We start from the raw sequence: 16,110 nt of genomic DNA on the forward strand, positions 1-16,110 counted from the left end.
ACTCACTTTGTAGACCAGGCTGGCCTCGAACTCAGAAATCCACCTGCCTCTGCCTCCCGAGTGCTGGGATTAAAGGCGTGCGCCACCACGCCCGGCTCCCCATTTACTTTCATGACTATACGTCTTCTCTATATCCAGGACAGACTCAGCATCTTCATCTCTTGTTTTTGAGACAGGGTCTTTCTCTACGTAGCTCTGGCTGTCCTGTCCTGGAACTCACTGTGTAGGCTAGGCTGGCCTCAAACTCACAGAGATCTGCCCACCTCTGCCTCCTGAGTGCTGGGACTAAAGGCGTGCATCCCCTCATCTTAAGGTCTAGTCCTTGCTTCCCCAGAGCATCTCTTCTTCCTGAGTCTGCCTCCTACCTAGATCCCCAGATACTCCAGAGTGTATGAAGAGCAATTAGGTAGGGCCCAGATGACATACTCAGTGGATCCCACCATTTTCCTATTGCACAGCAGGGTGGTAGTCCCTGCCACACCTCACTCAGAGTGCTGTAATTATCATGTGGACACAACCCAACCAAGAGAAGGCTTTCCCAGCCTGTCTGTTGCCAGACAGCAGCAGCGGGCTTCCTAAAACCTATGGCTTTTCTACTTCTTCCGTACATTGAGCAATTGAAGCAGCAGGTCCTGGTGAGTAGTCTCTGAAATGTCTCTGCCGTTCCCAGGACCGGAGTGTAGATGGGTCGACCCCTTCTTGGCCTAGATTCATGCATCCTGGCCCTGTCCTGCCTCTCTGCTACAGTCAAACTGGCATTCTTACTGAGAAAGTAGGGGAAGGGATATCTCACTGCTGCCATTATCCAGTCTGTCCCAGAGCAGGCAGCCCTCCTCTGCAACCTTTCCTTCCCTTAGCAGCCAAGGCTGTGGGTCCATCACAGTCCCATGCCTTTGCCTGAGCAGCCCCTCACTTCCCAGTTGCCCATTCTTTCTGTCCTTTCTGATTTCTAATTCCCTTGTATTTTCCAGTTGTGTATAGCACATACAAGCTCACGAAGCTCAAATGATTACACTTATAATGTGTGTGTGTGTGTGTGTGAACCCCATATGTGTGTAAGTGCCCTCACAGGCCAGAAGATGGCATTGAGTTCCCTGGAGTTGGAGTTAGCTGCCCAGTGTAGATGGATACAAGGAACCAAACGAGTCCTCTGTAAGAGCAGTAAATGCTCTTAACTAATATGGCATCTCTCCAGCCCCTTTCACGTGTCCTTGTGCAATTTTTGTCTGAGACAGGATTTCTCTAATAGCCCCTGGCTGACCTGGAACACTCTACATAGACCAGGCTAGCCTCAAACGCTAGAGATGCACTACCTCCCTGTCTTTTGAGTGTTGGGTCCTAAGGGAGTGTGCACCACCATGCTCCACCCTTCTTTTCACTTCACTACAAATACTGGTTTATCTACAACTCTCTAGCAGGACAGCGGAGGGCTGGAGTGTCACAAGAGCCTGCAGGTGGGACAAACTTGGGCCTTTCCAAGCTTCCAACTGACACCTCAGAGCAGTCGATAGAGAGACTAGGTGACAGATGTGTCTGTCACAGAACAGAAATTAAATGTTGTTTTTAAGGTTTATTGTCCACACCATTGGACAAACCTCTAAGGAACGCGCTGTTGTCTGACACACTGGTAAATGTTTTCATGGTGACAGAGGGACTTCACAACCTTGAAGTGGTCTCTCTTCCATCTTTGGCTGTGAGGAAGCTCCTGGCTACACTTTATAAGCAACTGCAGATCTCCAAGCTGACTGGAGGAAGGTGGTGTGGTCTAGGGATAGGGCTGGGTCCTGCAGCCACATGGTATGAGGTGGAGCCATCTTGGAGAACTCTCTAGGCCTCCTAAGCCTCAAGTGCCTTCCTTGTGGTAAGTAAACATGCTGAGAAGGATTTCCACACACTGGACGGGGAGAACGCACTTACAAATTTCTTAAGTAAAGAACCCAAAGCCAACCGTGTGAGTGTTAGTGATGAGCAGCCCAGGCTAGCCTCTTTTGGTGGGAAATGTGATGTAATTAAGGCTGACTGGCCTCTGGCTTGTTATCCTCAATGTCCCAAATACTTGGTAGGGTTTCTTTTTTACTATAGATTTCATATCTATAGTGTATTTTGGTCATTCGCATCCATCTCTCTCTCTCCCCAGCACCCACCCCCACTCCCGCTGAACCCTCTTCTAACAAGTCCCCTTCTGCTTTCAGGTCTTTGGTTTTTTGGGGAAGCCAGTGAGTGTAATTAGTCACCTGTATGAACCTGGGTGCTGGGTCATTTACTGGGACATGGGCAAGTTACCAATGGCTATACTGCTGTCAAAAATGCTTCTCTCTTCCCTACAAACCATAGTCTCTCAAAAAGGGGATGTGCCTGAAGAGCCCCATCTCCATCCACGATGGCGTGTTGCTGAGCCCCATCGTGTTCCAGTCACCTCAGATGCTGGGAGTCCCTGTGCAATGGTTAGGCTGTAGCTAGCAGACATATTTCCTGACACCCCAGCTCTTATATCTCCTCTGCTTCTCTTCCATGACAGTTCCTGAGCCTTGGGAGAGAGAGAGTTGAAAGAGCTGTCCCATTAAAATTTTTAAATTTTATGCGCATGTGTGTTTTGCCTACATCTGTGTACTACATACATGCCCAGTGCCTGCAGAGACCAGAGGGGCATAGGATCTCCTGGAGTGGATTACTGATGGTTGTGAGCTTCTATGAGCACTGAGAATCAAACCCCGGTCCAATGGGAGAGCAGTCAGCGCCATCTTTCTAGCCCTCAGATGTTCCATGTAAGACTGGGTTCTCTGTATTCTGACCAGTTGTGAGCCTCAGGCATTAACCACTGCTTATTGCAAATGGCAGCTTCTCTGACCAAGGCTGAGAGCAATAGGAATGAACCTATGGGTGTAAACTAAGTATTCAGGGGACAAAAATCATTCCCAAAACAACGTCCGGCTTCGCCCTAAGGCCTGTGACCTCAGCCATGGGCTTCTGACCAGGTTTACAGAACCAGGCATGGACCCCCTCTTATGGGTCTCGAATCCAACCAGAAAGCAGTTGCACAAACGGGGACATCTTGCCTGGCATTGTAGCTGACAAGGTTCACAGCTGGGTAGGAACGTTGACTTCTCCCCCGACCCGACCAGTCTGCACGGCACCTCCACACGATGGAAGCTAGCCTGCAGGAAGGATGCTGCCAGCTCAGCTCTAACTCTACGTGATTTCTCTATGTCCTGCAATGGAAGTGTGTGGTGTCTTTGGCAATGGAGTCCAGTTGAAAGAACAGTTCTAAAGAACAACCAAGAGCAATGGCAACCCTGTATGGTCTTGGGGGCTCTGGGTAGGATTTCAAGTGTAATTATTTTCCCTCTTTCCTTGCAATATTTGTACTTTATTTTGAGTGTTGCTTCAGAATTTCCTTTTACTTACTTATTAACATTTAGAGTGTGTGCATGTATGTATGCGTGTGTATATATATGTGTGTATGTGTATTATGTGTGTGTGTGTGTGTATATGTGTGCATGTGTATGTGTGTGTGTGCACGTGTGACCTCTGCCATGGAGAGTTGAGATCAGGAGTCAACTTGCAGGGCGTCTTCTCTCCCACCATGTAGGGTCCCAGCAATCTAAGTGGGGTCATTGGGTTCAGCAGCCAGCCTTTACCCACTGAACCTCCTTGTTGGCCCTTTCTTTTATTGATAAGGTTTTATGATGTTTTATGATGATGATAAGGTTTCAGGACAGTCGTGCCTCTGCCCTGCTTGGCTTCTTAAATAATGGTGTCTCATAACTTATTTTGGCCACCTTTGGAAGTTTATCAAAAGGGACAAAAATCATTCCCAAAGGGCAGTCTTCCCAGGGACAGCCCTCCACTTGTTTGTCTAACCTTTTTTTTTTTTTTTTTAAATTAGAAACGTGTTTCTATGGGGCCTTGGGGTTTGGAGCTGCTTGCTATTGTAGCATCACCACTAGATAAGTTGAGCTAAGGCTAATCCAACACGATCCTTCTAGATTGGCTAACACTGACAGTGAGCAACTCAGCTGTCCATTCACTCTCAGTTATGAACCGAGGCACACGCAGACACTGCACAGCAGCGCACAAGTGAGTGATCTTCCACCTTGGCAGCTACTCTGTCCATCTGCAGCCAACATTGATCGCAGTATGGAAGGTGGTGGTGGTGGTGGGGGTGACAAAAACCACCTCAGTGTTTTTGAGAGGTGCCAAGTTTAGAGAAGACACCATCAAGAGCGCCCTGGAAAGCCTGCAGGGGCCTGGGAGTGAGGGTCAGGGAGATGAACCTCAGGAAGGTTAAGATTTCTCTCCTTAGCATGCACTGGGAGGAGACAGTGAGGTCCCTTCAGATGATTCCAAGCGACTCAGGATGCTCAGGGAAGAAATGGATGAGAGACTTGTTGAAGCAGGCTGGGATGAATGGGAGTCAACCGGACAGCCCAGGGCCTGTGGCGTACCCGAGTTTTATCTCGAAGACGAGAGGTCCTGGTGGGGCGACTGATGCAGACGGCCGTGCATAGGGAGCCTGAGGATTACAACGCAGCTCCTTGTTAAGAGTTGTTGGATCCTAACACTGAATCCTGTAGACATAAGCTCTGCAAGCAGGGGCTATTTTCTGCTGTGGGACTCAGCTAGGGTTTGTATGAACACGGAACCTAAGAAAGGTGGGCAAGGGTACCGGGACGGCTGCAAATGACCTTTAAAGTGGCTAGCAAATTTGAGGTTCCAGGACACGAAAGCAAGCCCAGCAGCTAAGCTGGTGCTGCGGGCTGGGATCTGTGGCTAGGGAGCTGCCCTGGGCAGCAAATGGGTTAATGCTCAAATAACTTTTATATATGAATTAATGTGCAGAGTTAGGAGCCAAAATCTGTTCCATTAATTTTTCCATCCATTCCAGGAGCAGTTAGGTACACACAGTAAAGTTTATTTTGGTGCATGGCATACTTCAGTCCATTAAAAATAAATTAATCAGCAAATCCCTGCCTGGCTCGCCTCTGGTTTATGTAAATAGTGCCCAGATGTAATGAGTTACAAGGTGCTATTATCTCATGCTCACAGAGGACGCCTCACTCCAGAGCCCCGCTTGCAACAAAAGCATCTTAAATAAACTGAGAAGGCGGCTTGATTTGTAATGTTTTCACAGAAGTGGCGCATACCTCACAGTATAGGGTTTCTTCATATGACTCATTTTATAGCAAGTTCAATGAAGGAAGCTGGGTGGGGGAAGGGAGGGAGGAGACGGGCCCCACCCCCTTTCCTCAATTTCAGAAAACCTTCCAAGAGATGACCCAAACTCTCGGGGAAGAGAGAACAGACCCTTCAAGTGCCCAGAGAGAAAAGGCCCCTCAAGTTCCCATTACAGCCCGTGCTTTAGAACTTGGGGTGGGGGTAGACACTGGGCCTCGGCTTGGATGGTACCAGTACGCCACAGTATCTCATGTAAAGGGAGGCCAAGTGCAGAGAGTGTGTTCCTTCCCCAGTTCACTGTGGGTGACAAAGGGACTTTTGTTCTTTCTAAATGACTTAGGATGTGACAAGCCCCTTGGTCCTGAGACCTCCTGGATCCCAGTGAACATGCCTGGCAGACTGTACCTTGCCCAGACAGTGACTCCTCTCTGTGACCTGGGGACAGGAGTAGCAGCAGAGAGCCCCTGGCCTCCTCTCCTCTCCGTGCTGCCTCTAACTGAGCTGCAGTTATTTCCTGAGCTTGGAGAACCCACAGCCTCACCTGCGCTTTTCTTTTTTCTTGTTTTTTCAAGACAGGCTTTCTCTGTGTAGCTTTGGCTGCCCTGAAATTCACTCTGTAGATCATGCTGACCTAGAACCTAGAGTCACCTGCCTCTGCCTCCCAAATACTTGGACTAAAGATATGCACCACTACACTGGGCTTTAACTATGTTTCTGAAAGACCTTGGAACAAAGAAAAACCATGGCAGAAATAAGTCTCTTTTTTTAATGGCTATTTCAACCCCATGGCTCACAGAGGTGGGACAATATATGGTTACCCACTGTGACTTTGGAACTTAATAATAAACTGCTCCAAGCACAGGGGGCCCTGAGTGAAGGCACCCCCTTCTAACCTACCCATTCCTTCCTCAGCCTTCGGAAAAAGCTCTCAGTCACGTGTGGAGCTGAGGGGACTTGGGAAGTGTGCCTGGGGCTTCTCTTGAGGGAGGGGACCTGTCAGAAGAGCAAGAGGACCTCCCAGCAGTAACCCCACCAGATCAGGAAGAAGAAACTCAACACGAGTGGGCTGAGTATTCAACAGGTACTGTTCACAAGTCAGTTCAGGCCACCTTCTTCAGGGTCCTGGGGCAAACAGGCACTTCTTCCATGGAGGGTCCTCAAAGCCAGCCAGCCAGCTGTCTGGAGGGACCAGTCTCTCAAAGGCCCTCATCATTGTAAGTAGGAGCATGGGGCTTCAAGATGCTTTGTGGATTCTTCTCCACCAGAGGGCGCCATCTCACTTCCCCTGTCAGCAGCAGATCTTCACCGTTCATGGAGTCCAGGTATTGCATCTGCAAGTGGAGAGAACAGAGGTTAGGTGCTCATCCAAGGGAGCAAAGACACAAAGGAGAGGAGAGGGACAGGGGCGGTGGGGGTGGGGGCGGTGGTGAGCTGACTGTTTACATCCACGATTACCACAAAAAGAAGACCTGGAGAAGTACAGCAGTTCTCAACCTTTGGGGCACAATTTTCCCTTCACAGGGTCGCAGGTCAGATATCCTGCATATCAGATATTTACATTACAGTTGGTTTTTAAAAGATTTTTATTTATTGCTATACGTAAGTACACTGTAGCTGTCTTTAGACACTCCAAAAGAAAGTGTCAGATCTCACTATGGATGGTTGAGCCACCATGTGGTTGTTGGAATTTGAACTCAGGACCTTCGGAAGAGCAGTCAGTGCTCTTACCCGCTGAGTCATGTCTCCAGCCCCTACATTACGGTTCTTTTTTTTTTTTTTAAAGATTTATTTATTTATTATATGTAAGTACACTGTCGCTGTCTTCAGACACTCCAGAAGAGGGCGCCAGATCTTGTTACGGATGGTTGTGAGCCACCATGTGGTTGCTGGGATTTGAACTCTGGACCTTCGGAAGAGCAGTCGGGTGCTCTTACCCACTGAGCCATCTCACCAGCCCCCTACATTACAGTTCTTAACAATAGCAAAATTGCAGTGATGAAGTAGCAATGAAATAATTTTATGGTTGGGGGTCACCACACCACGAGTATTAAAGGGTCGCAGCATAAGGAAGGTTGAGAACCAACCACTGAGTGGCCTAGTGAGTCACACTGTCACACATCCCCACTCTACCCACTCCAGACGAGGGACATTAACCACTGCTACACCTGTGACTAGTGTCTAGTGACTGTGACTCCACTGTCCTTTAGTGGCCCGGATGCTGCCTGGTGGCCCCACAGGGCAGGCTCCCTTACCAGGAGAGGTAGGAAGACTGGGGATTTGCTTCATCTTAGGTCTTGGATTGTCCCCTCTTTAAAGAGCTCACTGCTCCTTTTGCATCTTATGATGCCTCTTGAACTTAGCCCCAGCCTCTCACCTGAGAGGCCCGGCTTTGCCAGGGAAGCTGTTCAACTGAACCGTAGCCCACACCTCTCTCTGGCTCCTCTGTTTCTACCCCCCAATGCCACCATTTTGCCTAACCCTCCCCCCCCACCCCCATCCCCCTGTTGTTAGCCTCAACATTACTGCAGGTCGGTTATCAAATAGTAGCAGGCGTGTAGCACCAGAGACTGCTCAAGGCTCGGCTTCCTGGGCTGCCACGACACACCCAGTCAGAACCTGACTGTCCTTGGTCTTCCCCAGCCCCCTCCTGAACCTGGGTCACATGACAGGCTGACTGACTCCCAGGCTGCCTGTGACCTCCTCGAGGGGAGGACTGACACAACAGGTCCTCAAGGCACGACAGAGCTGGGTCTCCATCCAAAGCTCCTGGCTTTCTTAGGGTCCCACTACTGCCCACTTCTAATGGTTCCAAAGGAAACTATTCACAAAGACACTAATTATGGCAACGTCTTCTTTCTGGGCCCCTGGAGAGGTCCTAGCTGTGCCTTGTCATGGCCTTTGGCACAAGCCCACCAGGACAGATGGGAAAATTGGGTGGGTCTCTCAAAAAGCAGTGTTTACTTTGCCAGTTTCGACTCCTGTCTGCGGGTAAGGCTCTCCGGCCGCAGTGCCTTCTCCCTGGCTTTGGCAGATCTCAAGAAGAGTCAAATGGTAGTCCTGTCTTCTGGAGTTCCCTACCATCTGGCTACCAACGGGCTTTACTGTGTCAGCCTTTCACCAGGCGCTGGTCCTATTAGCCCTGTCTGCTCTAGAGCCGGGATCTGGTCTTCCCTTTCCTGGTTGCTGGAGGCCAGCAAGGCCATGGAGGTGAACTCAAGAATTACTATGGCATGGTGCTGCTTCAGCCCTAGAGGCCAAGCCCATGAAGCTAAGGTGTGACTCACAAACAGCTCCAGCTGGTGAGCTGTCTGCAGCAGCTGTGGTCTCTGGCGGTTAAATGATTCACCCAGCTTGGGGTCTGAGGCCAGTCATGAAGGGTGAACCAACTGGGAGACCCCGGAAAAGCCTCCACGTTCCACCTCGGGATGACTGAATGCATTCATCCAGAAGGCGTGAGTTTCCTACCCAGGCAGGATCTGGGGCAAGTGATCAGGAGTTAATTCACAGAACTAACTGGGCTCAAGCAGGCCTTCCTAAAGAGCGCCCTGGAAGCTTTAGAGACAGGAGCCCTGACAAGCCAGGAGTAAGGACCTGATCCGGGAAGCCTAATAGCCAGTGGGGAGAACCAGAGATGTGTTTGTTAGGTGTGGCCTGAAGCCTGGCTCTGCTACAAGTCGGGAGCAGAAGATCTCCGGGAGTACATGATGGGCAGGTGGGTGTCACTCGGCCTCGTGTCATCGCTTCCAGGACGAGGGCGCGGTATTTAGCGCAGCACCCAGCACCAGCAGTAACGAAACACCGAGTCAATAACCACGGCTCTTCCTTTCCTCTCTGTTCCCATCCCTGGGATCCTTGGCCTAGTCACAGCTGCACACGGACATGCTCATTCTTTGTTGGTGTCCAAGAGAGAAACAGCCTTGAAAAGACAAGAGAGTCCTGGAACTTTCTATTTAGACCAGGCTGGCCTCAAACTCACATCCGCCTGCCTCTGCCTCCCGAGTGCTGGGATTAAAGGCGTGCGCCACTATGAATGAGCCTGAAGATGCTCAGTCTTAAGCTAGGCCTGGTGGCTCACAAGAGAAGGCAGGAGGATCAGGAATCCAGGGCCAGCTTGGGCTACACGAGAGAAACCTTGTCTGAAAGAAAGAAGAAGAGAGGGAGGGAGAGAGGGAAGCACCGAGGAGAGAGGGAGGGAGTAAGGAGCTCTGTCTTCATCAATGCTTGCTGCTTATGAGATTGGGTCAGAATCCCTTAAACTAGCTCCTGGTATGTCAGCCTCTTATCACCCACTAAGATGCCAACCGCACACACTCAGGAGGACTCAGACGCCACCATGTTTGCACAGGGAGAAAGATGGTGCTGACCTGTTTCCTTACATACTCCACCAGCAATTCAAGCTGTCGAGGGTCCTCACATTTCTGGTTGAAGAAGGTTCTCCAGAGTGCAGCAGCCAGGCCATGGTCATCTGAAAGGATCCCCTGGAACACGAGACAGGAAGTGTTACAGAGCCCTGATACAAAACGCGGATATTTCAACAGGAGACCCCGGAGTGGATTCAGAAGGAGCAAGAGGGCATTGGCAGTGGGGTGAGAGGGAGGGTGGGGTGTCGAGACAGGATTTCACTGTGTAGCCCGGGCTGGCCTGGAATGCATGATGTAGACCAGGCTGAAACTCACAAAGCTGCCTCTGCTTCCCGAGTGCTTCTTCGTCTAAAAGTAATTTTTATTTTTAGTTTATGTGTATGAGGGTTTGGCCTGCATGTGCACCACATGTGTGCCTGGCACACGTGCAGAGATCAGAAGAGTGTGTCAGATTCCTGGAACTGGAGTTACAGGCAGTCGTGAAGCAGCAGCAAGTGGGTGCTAGGAATGAAGCCCAGGTCTTCTAGAAGAGCAGCCAGTGCTCTTACCCCCTGAGCGTCTTTTCATAGAGAAGAATACGGGACTCTGAGGGGCACGGCACTGGCTAAGGTAATGCAGATCGGGCACTCGTGTTTGGGGGACCCTTCCAGGTATGGTCCGTTCACCCCTACATTCTGTGCCTGGCCTAGACAATGAGTGTCTACAAAGCCCAGGAAGGGCAGCATAGCAGTCACACTTCTGCTGCCGTTAACAAAGTGCGGGCTGGCAGCATTGCACGTCTGTGTTTGGCTGGGCATGGGGATGGGTGTGACTGCTCACACTGGCTTGGTCTCAGGTCACACCTCTGCAAGGTAGCTAGTTCTTTGGGAAAGGGAACTGGTACCTTAACTTCACTGGTACCCATGTGGCCATGATTGGCCCAGACGCTCCCTGAGGAGAGGAACAGGTTGTTCAGTAGGATTGCCATGGGTCACAGGGGGCTGCACAGGGCCATGCTCAGAACCTCTTTGTGTGCCTGATATTGCCTCTCCTGGTTCTGGGAAGTCTGTTTGGAAGCCCAGATATTATAGAGGTCAATTATAGACATTTCTAGCTTAGACCTCTAGTGCAAGGAGGAGGAAGGCAACTGAAGGGAGAGATCCAGAAGTGTTTTCTGCCTTGTGCAAGGTAGGACATGGAACTAAAGTGCTGCCTAGAACGCAGAATACTGGACTGAGTCTGAGTTCTGCCACAGTCAGGTTTGATGGTAACAACTAAACCCCAGTCTCAGGCTTCTTGGGTACTCAAAGCAATGAAAACATTTGCTCTAAAATGGGTGTGGTGGTGCCTCTGACCCCAGAACTGGAGCAGGAGGTAAAAGCAAACACTTGCTCTACCTATACGGTCCTCAGATTACAAGGATGAGGTAATGTGCCCTGGGGTGGGGCTCAGTAGAGCACTTGCCTAGGATCTTCAAAGCCCTGGATTCAATTCCTAGTTCCACCACACAAAAAAAGTAACGGGTTTTAAAAATAATTTCACTTACTGATTTTGCACGCATGTGGGTTTGGGTGTGCACACACCACAGGGTGCACGTGACGGTCAGAGGACAACCGGCAAGGTTTGGTTCTCGCCTTTCACCATGCGGGTCCCTGGGATCCAGCTTGGCCCATAGGCTCCGTGGTAATTTTCTTAACCTAGTGAGCTCTCTCTAGCACAGCTTTTTGATTTTTGCAACAGGGTCACCCAAGGCTGCCCTTAAATTCTCTATGTAGCCAAGGGAGGCCTTGAACTCCTGACCCACTGCCTATAGTTCCCAAGTACTAGAATTACAGGCATGTGCCATTGTGCCAGGCTGCAAAGCCATTTTAAAAAGTGAAACATGTTGGGTACAATACATAAGAGCACTCTTTAGTTAGCAGCTGAGACAGCAGCAGGATCAGGGAGGTAGAAATACCTAAGTTCAATGCCAGCTCAGTCTCTTGATGGTAGTGTGGCCTTTGAAAAGCCCTTACTCGGCCTGGAGCCTCACTTTCTCATGAGTTAGCCAAGCCTGATCATTCCTGTGCCACAGAGTTGTAAGCATTTACAGACAATGCCCACGAGAGGTCTCTATGTAATAAAGACTACAAAGACGCAGGGGCATTCAGTCCACGTTTACAGTGGTCCAGCCTCATGGGCCTCGAGGTGTGTGAAGCTGATTCCAGGTCAGCTAGCAAAAAGGTTCAACCTACAGCACGGGGAGTTTATGAGGTAGGTGGGAAGACATTTCACCTGCTCAAGATGCCTTCTGTTAAAGAACCCCACGGTTCCACAGCTGCACACCATCCTGGTGTGATGGCTGAGCTGGAGAAATCCACTTCTAACTGATGGCGACATGGCCAGGGACAAGCACAGGCACATCATCTTCCTGCAAGCTATTTGTGAACATGACAGCCTGCCTGTGTGTGAAGTGCCCTGGGCACAGGCAGGATGCTGTTGGCTGAGACCCACTTGTGTGATATTGGAAGAAGTGAGCAGGCATGTCACAGGGGCTTGGAGAATGAGCAGAGCTCAGAAGAGAAGCAGGGGAGCCAAGGCTTGCTGCCATCAGGGATCCCTGGAGCAGGGGGAGATGGCTGGGACAGGGCAAATCCATACACAAGGGTCCCGAGCAGTTGAAAGGAAAGGAGGGCTCAGGAGGTGTTAGCTCTGCTAACAATCTGTTCCAGACCACCATGTTTCTTTACCAGCGAGTGTCTAATGATTACCTGCACCAGGTATGATTACCCCCTCTTGACAGATAAGCACCAAGGCTTAGAAGTTAGCGAGGTAGCTGGTATCGAGAGGGGACCATCCCTGCACTGCTGGGGTCAGGAATGGTGCCTGCCTAGCCATTATACAGTGCTGGCAACACAACACCAGTGTGCTGGAAATGGCTGACTCCAGCACCATACCCAGCTGCAGCCTCCTTTCCATCAGACTGCTAGGAACTCAGGGAGAAGGTAGAACAGGCGGGAGACTCATCAGGTGTGCAGATCTGAGAGTAAGTCAGCAGAAGAGGAGAGAGATACTCAGGAGCCAACCACTAAGGTGCCGGCCAGCTTCCCACAATCTAACAGGATGCCCACTGTTTGCCTCATGGCATAAAAGGTCTTCTTTAGGAAATTAGGGAGTCTAGGTCTAGGTCTAGAGTAACAGAGGGGAAGCCATGGCACTGTCAGGGCAACCACCACTATGTGCTTAGCATAATGCTAAGAGCACAGAATCACAGTGGCTGCACTCAGCTCTTGGGGGGGTGGGGGGGGTTTGCAATCCAGAAGAGACAACATAGCCCAGAGCGAAGCCTTGGGCAGTGCACGGATGCTAAGTCACTTGGTGCGACCACAATCCACTACTGCATTGCCCCTCATCCTCAGCCAGTATTTGAGACTGAGTCCCTGGGGAGCTCCCCTGGCCACACTGTATCTTCCACTGTTATTATCCATCAGTGCACTCTATTAGTAACTAGGCATTTATCCACTTGCTGAGTAGTTACTTGTGTGCCCCCTGTCTCAGTAACTTCGGTGAGGAAGAGATCAAGCCATGTTTGTTTGATTCACCAACATATTCGTCATCTATCCCACATGATAAACATGCCAAACCCACTGTTGAATGGATGGGCGGTGAAATGCAGAATACATCACAGTGATCCAGAGAGCTTAGCAAAGTGCAAAGAAAGGGCCTGTAAGAATAGGGAGGATAGCCGGGCGTGGTGGCACACTCCTTTAATCCCAGCACTCGGGAGGCAGAGGCAGGCGGATTTCTGAGTTCGAGGCCAGCCTGGTCTACAAAGTGAGTTCCAGGACAGCCAGGGCTATACAGAGAAACCCTGTCTCGAAAAAAAAAAAAAAAAAAGAATAGGGAGGATGAGCTGGAGAGGTGGCTCAGCGGTTAAGAGCACCAACTGCTCTTCCAAAGGTCCTGAGTTCAAATCCCAGCAACCACATGGTGGCTCACAACCATCTGTAATGGGATCTGATGCCCTTTTCTGGTGTGTCTGAAGACAGTGAGTGTACTCACATACATGAAAATAAATAAATTTTTAAAAGAAAAAAAATTGAGGAGTAACTGTTATGTGGACCAAACTAGAGAGTGTGGAGACGAGGAACGGGAACAGCCAGGAATTGGGAATTCTGGGTAAGTAACACACCAGCTAAGCTCCGCCCCCAGCCCTGCCCTAAATGTCTCGACCCCTCTCCAAAGCACGCCAAGCACTGTGTCAAGACACCAGAGACACCCTGGGCACTGTCACTTCCCAGAGAAAACCCACACCAAACCAGGGGATAGACTATCAGTTGGTGCTGGTGTGTGTTGTAAGCATCCAAGGCGGTGGAATGAGCTGGGCCTGGAGCAGGTTAGGGACCCTTTCCCAGGAGGGGAGGGTGGAGCTTGCATTGTGTTGGGAGTGAACCCCTAAATGAGTGTACAAGCACAGCATTTACCAGGAAGAGAACAAGGCATGACGAAGGCCGTGGGTCCACACACAGGGGCTCAGTATACCGTCTTTAACTTTTCTATGCAATTGAAATTTCTGTTCTAAAGTCGGAGGGCCGGGAAATGACACAGATACAACGAGGATGAACCAGAGATACCCTGCTAGGTGAAATAAGCCGGTAACAGAAGATCAGACACTAAGATTCTACTCACACAAGGTACTCGTCAAATTCAGAGAGTGAAATAAAACTGTGGTTTCCAGAGACTGAGGGAAGAAAGAGGAGGAGGAGGAGGAAATAGGGAATTGGCATTTAATGGGATAGAGTTTGAAATTGTACATGTCAACATATACAGCTCTGTGCATAAAGTACTCTGAAGAGAAGTGTGTAGGTGTAACTCATTTGTATAAAGGTGAGGGACTGCTGTGTATGCACAGATAACACCCGGAAGGAGATCGAGGCACTATGACTACTTCTCCTTGGGGTTGGAGGGAGAATGGGTCTTTGTGCTTCAAGCAGGAACATACATGGTTTTGTGAACTTTAAAAGTGAGTGTAACAGAGCTAAGTGTGGTTGTGCATGCCACTAAGCCAGTAATCCCAGCACTCGGGAGGCAGACTCAGAGGAAGGCAGATCTCTGAGTTCAAGGCCAGCCTGGTCTACAGAGCAAGTTTCAGGTCAACCAAGGCGACACAGAGAAACCCTGTCTGGAAAAAAATAAATAAGATAAACATCTGGGGTGCTGAGGGGATGCCTCAGAAGTTCAGGGCATTTGTAGCTCTTGCGGAGGGACTGGATTCAATTCCAGTTTCCATATGATGGCTCAAAATCATCGTAACTCTAGTTCCAGGGGATTCACTGCCCCTTCTGACCGCCACAGGCACCAGGCACTCGTACATGCAGCCAAAAGTTCATACACATAAATGAGTTATGTGCTATTTTAAAATGAAAATTAAAACAGTATACCTTTTGTCCCACAGACCATGTTGTTTACATATGAGTGTCTTGTTTTCTCTCAGAAGAGCTGGGGCTGGGGCATTATCTGACTCACGTTTGCACCCCCATCCAGCACCCACTGGGCACTCAACACTAACTAATTGAATGTTGACTAATTTATATAATGAGCACTTCTCCAGCATTCAATGAAGGTAAAGAAATAAACACTAAGCAATAACAGTAAGTTAGCCACTTTTGGTTCCTAGTACCCATGCTGTATGACTCACAACCGCAGCTCCAGGGGATCCCTGCCCTGCCCTAGCCTCCACAGGCGCGGACACATGGCCTCACACACCTGACCTGGCCTCCACAGGCGCGGACACATGGCCTCACACACCTGACCTGGCCTCCACAGGCGCGGACACATGGCCTCACACACCTGTGGCAGACACTCACACAGGCACATACACATAAGTTAACAAAAATTCCTTATAAAGGAAGGAAGAGGAGGGGAAGGGAGGAAGGCTGGTGGGCCTTTGCTGGGGAGGCCATGCAGCCTAAGGCTTGGTCAATGCTCTTACCTCATCATATCCCAAGATTGCTGCATAGAAATTATTTGTCATGAGGGCCATGTTCTTCTTTAGGATATAGGAATTAACCTACAAACATAAAAATATGAAAGTAAGGAAAGGCATGATGTCACTTAGCTGTCATAGGCTGTTAACCCAGAAGGGAACTCAGTCTAAGCATCCGGTCCATTTCCAATGCTCTTGGCTGTCGGGATTCCCCACAATGAAACTGCTGCTTCTTTCAGATTTTGACTCAAAACTACATTAATTTTAATAAACGGATGCTCAGCTGCATGTCTGGTTGTGAGTCAGTGCTGGTGAACACAGAGCATCAGCAACTGCCTGAACACAAGAGCACACAGCCTAGCTTAAGAAAGCAGCATTGCCGGCACTTGGCAGGCTGAGGCAGGCGGATTTCTGAGTTTGAGGCCAGCCTGGTCTACAGAGTGAGTTCCAGGACAGCCAGGGCTACACAGAGAAACCCTAAACCCTGTCTTAAAAAAAAACAAAGCCGGGCGTGGTAGCGCACGCCTTTAATCCCAGTACTCGGGAGGCAGAGGCAGGCGGATTTCTGAGTTCGAGGCCAGCCTGGTCTACAAAGTGAGGTCCAGGACAGCCAGAGCTATAAAGAGAAAC

At 49.8% G+C, this 16,110-nt stretch overlaps 1 protein-coding gene across 3 annotated transcripts in view; it reads right to left on the bottom strand.

The window, feature by feature from the left end:
• Positions 1–4,891: 4,891 nt before the first annotated feature.
• LOC110311004 (ubiquinol-cytochrome-c reductase complex assembly factor 1) overlaps positions 4,892–16,110 on the bottom strand; it is an 84,187-nt gene continuing 72,968 nt past the window's right edge. For all 3 annotated transcript variants that reach the window (XM_021184191.1, XM_029473908.1, XM_029473909.1), the window contains exons 8-10: positions 15,487–15,564; positions 9,540–9,653; positions 4,892–6,506 (exon numbers count right to left, since the gene is read on the bottom strand). In XM_021184191.1, coding sequence (XP_021039850.1) covers positions 6,372–6,506; positions 9,540–9,653; positions 15,487–15,564 — 327 coding nt within the window. In that variant the 3' untranslated portion in view covers positions 4,892–6,371. The remainder of the gene's footprint in view (positions 6,507–9,539; positions 9,654–15,486; positions 15,565–16,110) is intronic.

This window comes from Mus caroli, chromosome 2 (genome assembly GCF_900094665.2).
Source record: "Mus caroli chromosome 2, CAROLI_EIJ_v1.1, whole genome shotgun sequence".
Classification (NCBI taxonomy): domain Eukaryota; kingdom Metazoa; phylum Chordata; class Mammalia; order Rodentia; family Muridae; genus Mus; species Mus caroli.